Below are 12937 nucleotides of genomic sequence, written 5' to 3' on the forward strand. Positions count from 1 at the left end.
TCTTTTAAAGATAGGATAGCTGTTTATTTCCTTCACATCTGAAGGGAGGGTGTTCCACAGGGTGGGCACCACCACCGAGAAGGCCCTCTGTCTGGTTCCCTGTAACTTGGCTTCTCGCAATGAGGGAACCACCAGAAGGCCCTCGGCACTGGACCTCAGTGTCCCGGCAGAATGATGGGGGTGGAGACGCTCCTTCAGGGATACAGGACCGAGGCCATTTAGGGCTTTCAAGGTCAGCACCAACACTTTGAATTGTGCTTGGAAACTTACTGGGAGCCAATGCAGATCTCTCAGGACTGGTGTTATGTGGTCCTGGCGGCCATTCCCAGTCACCAGTCTAGCTGCCGCATTCTGGATTGATTGCAGTTTCCAGGTCACCTTCAAAGGTAGCCCCACGTAGAGCGTATCGCAGTAGTCCAAGCGAGAGATAACTAGAGCATGCACCACTCTGGCGGAACAGTCTGCGGGCAGGGAGGGTCTTCGCCTGAGTACTATAACTCGCATCAGCCAGCCTGGCTAAGGCTGACTTGGGGCAAAATTCCGGCAGAGACGGCTCCTCACTGCGCTACAATTGTTAAACTGCGCTACAATTCCCAGAGCAGTTTAACAATCCGTCCCTCTTCATGTGTCACCTTGGGAACTGTAGCTCTGCAAAGGGAATAGAGGCCCCTTGACAGCGCTCTCCACCCTCGGCAAACTAAAGGTCCCATAATTCTTTGGGGGAAGCCATGACTGTTTTTGAGTGGTTTCCCCAGTTGGGCTGCGTATAAATAAAATAATAATGCAGTGGTACCTCAGGTTACATACGCTTCAGGTTACAGACTCTGCTAACCCAGAAATAGTGCTTCAGGTTAAGAACTTTGCTTCAGGATGAGAACAGAAATTGTGCTCCGGCAGCGGGAGGTCCCATTAGCTAAAGTGGTGCTTCAGGTTAAGAACAGTTTCAGGTTAAGAACGGACCTCCGGAACGAATTAAGTACTTAACCCGAGGTACCACTGTAATGATGATGATGATGATGATGATGATGATGAGGATGAGGATGATGCATGGTGCAACTGTGGCCTGGGTGTGTCAGTCCAGCCTCTTCTTCAACACACAGACTCCCACCCCCTATTTTACCTGCACAGGTAGCGGTCGTGAAGCTGAAGAGGACATCCCAGGTGTACGCCATGAAGATAATGAATAAATGGGACATGTTGAAGCGGGTCGAGGTGGGTATGGCAAGGTGTGCCCTCAAGGCCCTGCGGGTGGTTTGGCTTTTATAGGTCAACACCAGCTCTTTGGATGGTACCCAAAAAGAGTGGTATTCTCAGGTGACTTGTCATGGACTGATTGGACACAAAGGAATGGTGAGAGGAACCAGTTGGGGAACCACCAAGGAAGAAGGCACAGAGCCAGGAGAGTAGTGGTGGGACGACAATGAGCGGTCAGAGAGAGAAGAGAGAGCAGACTGGGAGAAGGTGGTGTAGGAAGCTGAAGAGGTAACAGGGCTTAGTGAGCAGGGAGAGTCTGGGGCAGAGAGCAGTTCAGAATCAGAGGCAGAAGCAGAGGCCAAGAGGCAGAGATGAGTCTGGCTGGGGAAGAGTCATGGGTGTCTCCCTCTCCTCCTGCAACCAGCTTCCTGCCTTTACTCACAGAACCAGAAGAGAGATGGAAAGGGTGGAGGGAAGGTTGACTGCATGCAGACACAGTCTCTGATTGCTTGGGGAAACCCTAGAGAGGAGGCGATTTATGCAAGCGGCCAAATTTGTGGAAACCTTTTAGGAAAAGTGTATTTCCGAGGTTTGATGGCTCGTAACACCCGATTGGCTCTCTAAACACTCACTCCCATTGGCTAGATTCAGATGAAGGAAAGCTACTGCATATCAACCTAAGCAAGTTGTGCTTCCTTTTTCTGGTTATTTGGCTATGTTGTTGTTTAGTCGTGTCCGACTCTTCGTGACCCCCTGGACCAGAGCACGCCAGGCACTTCTGTCTTCCACTGCCTCCTGCAGTTTGGTCAGACTCATGCTGGTAGCTTCGAGAACACTATCCAACCATCTCGTCCTCTGTCGTCCCCTTCTCCTTGTGCCCTCCATCTTTCCCAGCAACAGGGTCTTTTCCAGAGAGTCTTCTCTTCTCATGAGGTGGCCAAAGTATTGGAGCCTTAGCTTCAGGATCTGTCCTTCCAGTGAGCACTCAGGGCTGATTTCCTTCAGAATGGAGAGGTTTGATCTTCTTGCAGTCCATGGGACTCTCAAGAGTCTCCTCCAGAACCAGAATTCAAAAGCATCCATTCTTCGGTGATCAGCCTTCTTTATGGTCCAGCTCTCACTTCCATACATCATGTATTTGGCTATAACTTTTGATAGAATACAGATAATTGAACAAACTTTGTTGCATTACATTCTTCATTAAATTATCCTTCCATTGATCTATAATGTTATGGTATTACTCCAATAAAAAAATGGTGTTATGAGCCATCAAACCGCAGAAAGACACTTTTCCCAAAAGGTTTCCACAATTTCAGCAGCTGTGGAAGGCAGGACTTTCAGTCTTGGACACTGATCCATAGGGCAAGACCTACTGTGAATGAGCCGCTGTGCTCTTTAGGCCTGACCCTCCGACCAAGTCAGTGCAGATCATGTTCTTGCCAGTAAGGAGTTAACTCCGACTTGCACAGTGTGATTTACTGCTGGTTTGCTCCTGGCCTGACCCACAGAAGTGCAGCACTTTCATAGCAGGGATTATTTCAGTTCACTTAGGGGTGTCGTTTTATAAACCACAGAGCCTAGGGCTTGCCGATCAGAAGGTTGGCAGTTCGAATCCCCGTGACGGGGTGAGCTCCTGTTGCTCGGTCCCTGCACCTGCCAACCTAGCAGTTCGAAAGCATGTCAAAGTGCAAGTAGATAAATAGGTACTGCTCTGGCGGGAAGGTAAATAGCGTTTCCGTGCGCTGCTCTAGTTTGCCAGAAGCAGCTTAGTCATGCTGGCCACATGACCCAGAAGCTGTACGCCGGCTCCCTCAGCCAATAAAACGAGATGAGTGCCGCAACCCCAGAGTCGGCCACGACTGGACCTAATGGTCAGGGGTCCCTTTACCTTTACCTATGCTTAGCTACCCAAAGAAGATCTGAAATTAGATGGTATAACACATAATTGTGAACTGAATTGCGAAAATAAATCGATTTTGCTGCTGCGCCCATCAGGTTTCCTGCTTCCGAGAGGAGCGGGACGTGTTGGTCAACGGAGACAAGCGCTGGATTACACAGCTGCACTTTGCTTTCCAAGACGAGAATTACCTGGTGAGTCATCATCATCGTTTATCTGTAGGCCGGCTTTCCATGGATAAAGCCACACTCAGGGCTGCTTACGAATAGACTTACAAAAATACATCATAAGCAGTACATAAAAATGTTTTGAAACATGCATGAACAAAATTAAGCGCCATATTTTTTGCTCTATAAGACGCAACCGACCATAAGGTGCACCTAGTTTTAGAGGAGGAGAACAAGAAAAAAAAAAAAAATTCTCTCCCTCTCTGTGGCAGCGCCCCTTTAGCGAAGCGGCAGGAGAAGCGGAGCCCCTTCCATTTCTCCTCCCACTTCGCTGAAGGGGCGCTGCGCAGAGGGGGAAAGCTGCGCAGCGCCTCTCCAGCGAAGCGAAGCCAGGGGAGCAAGAGGGATCGGTGCGCACCAACCCCTCTTGCTCTCCTGGCTTAGCGAAAGCGACGTGAAGCCTCCTGGACCTAATGGTCAGGGGTCCCTTTACCTTCACATTGATTATTGCCTTCATTTTATGGATCCATGGTCTCATTAGACAGTAAAATCTGTGTTAAATTGCTGTTTTAGGGGGTGTTTTTCATCGTCTGGAACGGATCAATCCATTTCCCATTACTTTCAATGGGAAAGTCCGCTTCAGGTTAAGAACGCTTCAGGTTAAGAACGGACTTCCGGAACCAATTAAGTACTTAACCTGAGGTACCACTGTATTGGCAAAACAAATAACCCAAAGCAATACCCCACCCCAATAGCCTCTAGGCATCCTGAGCCCCAAACTGGCAAAAGATTCTTCCATTGCAGGGAGTTGGTCTAGATCAGTGTTTCCCAACCTTGGGCCTCCAGCTGTTTTTGGACTACGATTCCCATCATCCCTTGCCACTGGTCTTGCTAGTCAGGGATGATGGGAGTTGTAGTTCAAAAACAGCTGGAGGCACAAGGTTGGGAAACACTGGTCTAGATGATCCCTGTGGTCCCCTCCAAGTCTATGTTTCTATGACTCACAACCAACATTCCCTTATGCAGCCTCATCTTTTGTAGCTGGAGTCAGTCCGCTAGTCTGTCAGTCAGCCAGTGAGCGCTCCGCCCTCCCCAGTCAGGTGGGAAGAAGCTAGCAAATCGGGGAGTGGGTCTTGCACAACTCACAGCCAATATGGGGCTGCTGAGTATGACATAAGAACCGAAGGAGACGCAGTGGAGATCCATTTGGCCCAGTGCTCTGTCTCTGACAGTGGGCAGCCGGGACTCCTATGGAAGATCACTGGCAGGACACGAGAGCCAGGGCTCAGCCCTGGAATCCAGTTTCTCAGCGAGGAAGTCAGGACAGAAGCAACAAAAGGAAGGGGAGATCTGGACATGTGTTCCTTTCCTTCCTCACTGGATTATGTCCAGCCTACACAGGTCTGGAATTAAGAGCCTCCGCTTCAAAAGGCAAGCCGTCCTCCGGTTTCGAAACAAAGCGCTGATGTTTGCCATCCCTTCTAGTTTGCTCCAGATCCGGCGGTATTCTGCCCCCAAATGACCACCATCGACACATTTGTTCTCTCTGGAGTTTAGCCTTTTAGGGTGTTGGTGGGCATGCGAGTTAGCAGGGAGTCAGCCCTTTGTGGTTTGGGGATGTCTGGAGCGAGTCGAGACGTTTTGTTTTTTAATTCGGAGGGGAAAGGGAGGAGTGGTGATAGATGGCCCCTGTGGCGGCTACATCGCTTTCGCCGTGAGCTGTGAGACAAAGAAGCTTTTCGTAGACTGAAGGCTCATCAAATGCATCATCTTATCCTCACGATGGCCAACCTGATGCCCCATATAGGAAACCCACAAGGAATAATAATAATAATAATAATAATAATAATAATAATAATAATAATTTATTATTTATACCCTGCCCATCTGGCTGGGCTTCCCCAGCCACACTGGGCGGCTTTCAACAAAATACAGTGGTACCTCGCAAGACGAAATTAATCGGGGCCCCAAACAGCGATAAACGATACCCCAGTCTTTGCCATCCTGGTGCCCTCTGGCTGTTTTGGACTACAATTCTCATCAGCCAGAGCTTGTCAGGTTGGAAAACACTGGTCTATGAGAACACGGCTGCCTAAAAAGGAGGAACTGGTGCTGTTTCTGAACCTTTCTCAACTCCATCCATCTGTAGTATCTGGTGATGGACTACTATGTTGGGGGAGACCTCTTGACGCTGCTGAGCAAATTTGGGGACCGCATCCCGATGGAGATGGCTCGCTTCTACCTGGCTGAGATGGTGATGGCCATAGACTCAATACACCGGATAGGTTACATACACAGGTAGGTGGAGCAGGCAGGTGGGGGTCTCGTGGGGGGAAGGGCCAAGAAAGAGCACTCTAGGCTAGGCCCGATGAAACTCCGGCCCAGGGTCTGAATGTGGCCCCCTAGCCCTCTTTATGTGGCCCTCAGGACTCTCCCTAGGCCTCACCGTAACCAGTTCAGCTTTGCACCCAGAATGCTTTTGACTGGCTAGACTGGCGTTTGCCAAAGTGGACGATACCATCCCCTGGGGGGTGCTGGAACGATCCAGGGGGCAGTCGTAGTCTCAGGTGCGATGGGGGGGGCATTGAATGAAAATAAGGAGGCAGTGGAAACATAAAGGAAGAAAAGGAGAGAGGAAAAAATTGTCAAATGTACTCAGAGTCGCAAAGTGATTTCATGCTCTTTATTCAGCTCATAGTGGTGAGGAGGAATGAATGAAAGCCCCTCAAAGTATCTGCTTTATATACATTATTTACACAATGGGCTGCACATGATTGGCTAATTCTGGAATTCTACTGTAAGCCAATCAGGTTGTGGATTCACTTATATCTGGAGCATGATTGGGTGGTTCCTGCCAACCAATCATACTGCTGCATTGTTCTAGGACCAATCAGACTGCTGCATTCTGAATCCTATTGTTCTAGGACCAATCAGACTGCTGCAATTTGGATCCTATTCAACTCAGTACATAACAAATTGAAAAACCATTTAATCTATTATGTAATGACACTTCTTTTCCTTTGGCAATCATTTGTAGCCGATTAATAAAATAATAATAATAATAATAATAATAATAATAATAATAATAATAATAATAATAATTTATTTATACCCCGCCCATCTGGCTGGGCTTCCCCAGCCACTCTGGACGGCTTCCAAAAAAATATGGAAGATTGTCTTCCATAAACACGGTTTTAACAATGAGTCCGTAAGTGACTGTGGAGGCCAATTCTGGATACGCACGTCCTTCCACAGCGGGGACATAGGTTTCCAAGCGGGAGTTGATCATGGTGTGGATTTACCAAGCATGCCTTCCTCTTAGCACGTTTCTCCCTTGTGTTCTGAGTTCGAGTTTCTTCAAGGCCCATGACACCTTTGGTAAAGGCTGTTCTCCTATGGAGCACTCGCAGGCCAGTGTTTCCCAGTTGTCTGTCTTTATACTGCCTTTTTTTCCCGCTTTAGAGTGTCTTTAAACCTCTTTTGTTAACCACCGGCATTACGCTTTCCATTTTTAAGTTCGGAATGACACTTAACAGCTGGTGGGGTGCCATTGTAGGATGGCAGCAACACCCCCGCCCCCCCAGATCTGGCCATTGTATTGGAGGTGAGGGGTTTTCCTGGGCTCAGGAGAACCCTTTACAGCTTCAGCCAGGCCTGGGAATTGGATCACAGCTTGCCTGCCTCTTTAGCCAATGCCAGGCGGCTGTTGTGACGACCTGGCCCCTGGGGCAGACTGGACTATGCGTGGGATTGAGCTACTTGTTAAATTATTTTTCAAGACGTCGTAGGTAGAAATATAGATACGTAAAAGAAGGCAGATTTGTCACGGCTCAAAGAAGGTAGATTTCCAAGAGGGTGGGGTTGAGTAATTTTTGGGGGAACCTCTGGGCTACAATATGCCCTCGATCTCTGCTCATGCATCTTGCTTGCTTAGATAGAGGATAGAGCAGGGGTCCCCAAACTAAGGCCTGCGGGCCGGATAAGGCCCAAGGGACTCGTTTATCTGGCCTGCGATGACCTCCGCTGCCCGCTCCTACCGGTGCTACGCGGCTGCCCACTTCCGGGTCGGAGAAGCACCGGAAATAGCTTGTGCACATGTGTTATTTCCGGTGCACATATGGGCCGGAGGAGGCCCGTGCACATGCACACAAGCTATTTCCGGTGCTCCTCCGACCCGGAAGTGCACCAGAAATAGCATTTGTGCACACGTATGGGCACGTGCTCCCATGCCCTTCAGCCCGACGCGCGATTGGCGCTGGAGACACCGGTCCGAGGCGCCGTAAGTTTGCTGACCCCTGGAGTAGAGGGTTCGAGTCTGCATCCTATTGCCCGCTCCCTGCACCCATTCACTCACCTCCCCCCCCCCCCGCCCAATCAGTCACCCTAAATCCCAGCTCTGCATTCCAGAATGGGCAGAACTCGAACCCGGCACTGGGGCTTTCTCCTTGGAGTTCCACGCCGATTTGCCGCCAGCTCCTCAAACCCCCAAATCCCTTCTCCTTTGCCCATCGCAGTGTTCGAAGAAGCAGAATATTGGAGGCAGAGTGTGTGGGGTGTGTGTTGGGGGGAGAGATCCACCCCCTCCCACTTTCTTGCTTTTGCCTCTGGAATTTCTGGGCTATAATCCCCTTGCAAAGCAAACTCTTTCGGTTTGCAGATCTCCGCCAGGCTCCCCCCCCCCCCCTTCCTGACTCTGCAGCCTGCTGCAGAGGGGGCAGAGGAACGTCTATGGGGTCAAGAGGGGTTGTGGGGTGGGGAGGACCAGGCAAGAATTCCAGAGTCTTTGTGACTTCCCCGCCCCCAGTTGCTGGGTCCATGAGGCCGGCCGGCGCCCCCCTCGCACACAGAGCTCCTCCACGAGCCAAAACAGCCATAAATGTTGTCCTAGATTCATAATCGCCTAATTCATCTCAGGCTGTGCAAGACAAGCTGGGCTTCCCTCCAAACCACATGAGCGGCCGAGGCTTGGGAATGCAGAGGGGCCTGCCGGTGGAGTGGGGGCAGAGCGAGGGAGGAGTGCTGGGGGGTGTATTGAAGGCGGAGCGGCTTTCAAAGGAGGAATCCCCCAAGCAACGGAAACCCCGACAGAGGCTTCTAGGGACCCGGTTAGATCTTGGGACCCCAAGGGAGAATGCCCCACACTGTGGACAGGGTCTTTCCAGTGGTGACCTCCGGAACTCCGTCCCCAGGAAGTTCCTATGTCTCCACTTTGTCCGTTTTGGGGAGAAATCTTGAGATGTTTTTCTTCTTTGGAATCCCAATCTTTGTTTTATTCATTGCGACAGGGAACTGACTGCCACTGCTCATGTATTTGGGGAGAGGAGGTGGTCAGGAAAGACCCCCCAAAAACCACCTCCTGTGTGCCTTTCCTCTCACCTAAATAGCCCCAAATGCTGCTGATTAAACAAAGCAGGAGGTCTTAATTTGGGCCCCAGAAATGCCCTGTGGAGCATTGGGTGGCATTTCCTCTGAGCATGTGCAGAGCTTCCTTCTTTTGCTGTTCAGTAACCATGAGCAGTGCCGTATAGTTAAAGCCATAGCTGTCAACTTTTCCCTTTTCTTGCGAGGAATCCTATTCAGAATAAGGGAATTTCCCTTAAAAAAAGGGAAGCGTTGACAGCTATGGTTAAAGCTATGGCTTTCCCAGTAGTGATGTATGGAAGTGAGAGCTGGACCATAAAGAAGACTGATCGCCAAAGAATTGATGCTTTTCAATTTTGGTGCTGGAGGAGACCCTTGAGAGTCCCATGGATTGCAAGAAGATCAAACCTCTCCATTCTGAAGGAAATCAGCCCTGAGTGCTCACTGGAAGGACAGATCCTGAAGCTGAGACTCCAATACTTTGGCCACCTCATGAGAAAAGAAGACTCCCTGGAAAAGACCCTGATGTTGGGAAAGATGGAGGGCGCAAGGAGAAGGGGATGAGAGAGGACGAGATGGTGGGACAGTGTTCTCGAAGCTACCAGCATGAGTTTGACCAAACTGCGGGAGGCAGTGGAAGACAGGAGGGCCTGGCGTGCTCTGGTCCAGGGGGTCATGAGGAGTCGGACACAACTAAATGACAACAACAAACCATGAGCAGCAATCTGGCTGCCTTGCCAGAGAGGGCAGCCTTTGAGGAGGGACTGAGCCCCTCTCTACTTCCCCAGGACTCCTCGTTTCAGTTTCCCAGTCTCCAGCCTTTCTCACTTATCTCTTTCCACTCCCCAACAGAGACATCAAACCAGACAACATCCTCCTGGACCGATGTGGACATATCCGGCTGGGGGACTTTGGCTCCTGCCTCAAGCTCCGCAAAGACGGGACGGTGAGACTTGAATTGGGGGTGGGGGCGATTGGGGACAGGGAACCAGGCACAGGGCCTTCTTGGTAGTGGCACCCGCTCTGTGGAACACCCACCCGTCAGATGTCAAACAGATGAATAGCTACACAACTTTTTGAAGACATCTGAAGGCCTCCCTGTATAAAGAAGTTGTTAATGTTTGATGTGTTTTTATTATGTTGAAAGTTGCCCAGTGTGGCTGAGGCAACCCGACCAGATGGGCGGTGTGTTCTTGTCGTCGTCTTCTTCTTCTTCTTCTTCTTCTTCTTCTTCTTCTTCTTCTTCTTCTTCTCCTTCTCCTTATTCTGCCTGCCTTTAGAGGCAAACTGACATAATTAATTTGCCCTATCTGAAACAATGTGAAAACTGAAACAAGGACACCCTCCAAAATTCGCACTTCTTTGAATTTTTCAGGGCAGTTCTCCAGCTAATAATAATAATAATAATAATAATTTATACCCTGCTCATCTAGCTGGGTTCCCCCAGCCACTCTGGGTGGCTCCCAACAGAATATAATAAACATGATGAAACATAAAACATTAAAACTTCCCTAAACAGGGCTGCCTTCAGATGTCTTCTAAAAGAGAGTTGTTTATTTCCTTGACATCTGATGGTAGGGCGTTCCACAGGGTGGGCACCACCACCGAGGAGGCCCTCAGCCTGGTTCCCTGTAACCTCACTTCTCACACTGAGGGAACCGCCAGAAAGCCCTCGGCGCTGGCCCTCAGTGTCCAAGCTGAACGATGGGGGAGGAGACGCTCCTTCAGGTATACTGGGCCTTTGAGGCCATTTAGGGCTTTAAAGGTCAGCACCAACACTTTGAATTGTGCTTGGAAACATGTGCCAAAATGTACATAGCTACGGCAAAGTGTAGGAAACCCCTACTCCAGCAAAAAAACACAAAAAACCAGCACACAAATACATGTTCTGTGTGTGGCAGGTCTGCTCAACGATAGCCGTGGGCACCCCAGATTACCTGTCCCCTGAGATCCTGCAAGCGGTAGAAGACGGTGCTCACTCCTACGGCACAGAGTGCGACTGGTGGTCCCTCGGCGTCTTTGCCTACGAGATGTTCTTCGGCCACACTCCTTTCTTTGCCGACTCCGTGGTGGAGACGTACGGAAAGATAATCCATTTCAAAGTAAGCGAGGGGCAGAGGTTTGCGTGTCTGTGTGGGTTTGCCTCTCCAGACGGAGAATCGGGGCCAAAATCTCTCCCTGGGCACCCTTGCCGATTGTCAAAATTCCCCTTTCCGAAGGAGCACTTCCGGTTCCCTCCGTCGGTTCCCGACGTCCCTCCCGAAGCTCTGGCCTTGATCGAAGGGCTCATCTGCCCCCGAGAGATGCGGCTGGGGCGCAACGGAGTCCGGGACTTCCAGGAGCACCCCTTCTTTGTGGGCGTGGACTGGGACTCGCTGCGGGACTGCGTGCCGTCGTTCGTGCCCGAATTTGCCAACGCCACGGACACCTGCAACTTCGACGTGGTGGATGACTGTCTCACTGACATGGTGAGCGGGGGAGGGGTACGTGACTTTTTATTTGTCCCCCTCTACTCCCGATTCCTCTCCCCCCCCCCCAGTGCCAGTTCATCTGAGGAACACCGTTTAGGTAATAATAATAATAATAAAATTTATTTATATCCCGCCCTCCCCAGCCGAAGCCGGGCTCAGGGCGGCTAACAACAATAAAATAGTACAGCATTCTAAAATCATTTCATTATAGAATTAATTCAACTCAAATTGATGGCAACCATTAGGCTAAAGTTCTGTGAAGATTGCCAAAGGAGGGAGTCAGGCTGTGCCTTGGCCAAAGGCCTGGTGGAACAGCTCTGTCTTGCAGGCCCTGCAGAAAAATGTCAAGTCCCGCAGGGCCCTAGTCTCTTGTGGCAGAGCGTTCCACCAGATCGGGGCCACAGCCGAAAAAGCCCTGGCTCTAGTTGAGGCCAGCCTAACCTCTCTGTGGCCCGGGACCTCCGAGATGTTTTAAGACTGTAAGTTCCTCTGTGGGACATACCAGGAGAGGCGGTCCCGTAGGTACGAGGGTCCTACGGGTAATTGTGGACTCTGGGGTTTGAGATGGTTCTACAGAGGTGTCACCTTCCTCGTCCCACCCTTCGGACAATAATTTCCATTGCTTCGCTTGTTTCAAAATGTGGCGAGCCAGCCCTTCTGGGTATGGGGCAATGAGGAGGGGGTTCATGTTTATTCTCCTAGGTGGGGCCCAGGAAACCGCCCCAGAGTCCTGCCTTGAACTTGGCAGTTTACGACAGCTAAAACACAATCTTCACACACTTGGCTGAGTGTCAGACCTAATGACTACAGCAGCTCATCCCCAGTAGGTCTTAGAAGAGTTTGGATTTTTTTCTTACCCCTTGAATCAGTTGCCGAGACTAAAAGTAGGGTTGCCGTATGTCTGGGAAAATCCGTACGTAGAGCAACCCATGTCGGCAGTGTCGTTTTTGCCGCTTTCCCTGAAAAATTGCTCAGAAATGTCATTTTTTTGTGTGATTTCCGCCAAAAAAGTTCAACAACTTTGTTCCCCCGCCACAAAGCTTTTGTGTCCGGATTTTTTTGAAATATGGCAACCCTACTCAAAGTTCCTATCTCACCACTGCCATCTAAGTCACCTCCCCTCCATGGGTTTCCCCCAAGCAATCAGAGACTATGCCAGCCTTCAGCCAACCTATCCTCCACTCTTTTCATGCCTCTCGTGGTTCTGGGAGACAAGTGGGGAGAGGAGCTTGATGCAGGAGAGGCGGGAAACACCTGTGATACTTCGCCAGCCAGACTCATCTCTGCCTCTTGGCCTCCCGCCTCTCCTGTTTCCTCTCCTGCCTCTGATTCTGGACTACTCTCTGCCACAGACTCTCCCAGCTCACTAAACCCTGTTCCCTCTTCCGCCTCCAACACCTCCTCTTCCCCATCTTCTCCCTCTGGCTACTCTTTTTATTTTTATTATTGGTTTTCACATATTACATTACAATACAGATGTACCAAAGCCAACACCATTTCCTCCCCATCCCCCCATACATTTACCGTATTTTTCGCACCATAGGACGCACTTTTTCTCTCCTAAAAAGCAAGGGGAAATGGTGTGTGCATCCTATGGAGCGAATGCAGGGGGGAGGCAGGCGGGAAAAGCCCCCAAGAGCTGCACACAAGCTCCGTGCGCTCTTGCGGGCTTTTCCCCAGGAGGGAGAAGGGACTGACACAGCCGCATCAGTTGCTTCTCCCACCTCCCAGGAAAGTCAGAAGAAGCCGCAATCTCTTTAAAGGGGTTGTGCGGCTTCTGCGAGCTTTTGCGAGAGGTGAGGGAATCCCCCCACCTCCCAGGAAAGCCAGAAGAAGCCGTGCAGCCC

The 12937-nt window shown here is 50.4% G+C and overlaps 1 protein-coding gene across 6 annotated transcripts in view; it reads left to right on the forward strand.

Annotated features, from left to right (window-relative positions):
• The window catches only part of DMPK (DM1 protein kinase), a 53839-nt gene that overhangs the window by 28371 nt on the left and 12531 nt on the right, over positions 1-12937 (forward strand). For 5 of the 6 annotated variants that reach the window (XM_081868940.1, XM_081868942.1, XM_081868943.1 and 2 more), the window contains exons 3-8: positions 1129-1212; positions 3190-3285; positions 5408-5556; positions 9472-9565; positions 10521-10721; positions 10839-11102. In XM_081868940.1, coding sequence (XP_081725066.1) covers positions 1129-1212; positions 3190-3285; positions 5408-5556; positions 9472-9565; positions 10521-10721; positions 10839-11102 — 888 coding nt within the window. The remainder of the gene's footprint in view (positions 1-1128; positions 1213-3189; positions 3286-5407; positions 5557-9471; positions 9566-10520; positions 10722-10838; positions 11103-12937) is intronic. The other variant, XM_081868941.1, reaches the window with a different exon arrangement.

Source organism: Podarcis erhardii, assembly GCF_964252035.2.
Source record: "Podarcis erhardii genome assembly, chromosome: 7".
In the NCBI taxonomy this organism is placed as follows: Eukaryota; Metazoa; Chordata; class Lepidosauria; order Squamata; family Lacertidae; genus Podarcis; species Podarcis erhardii.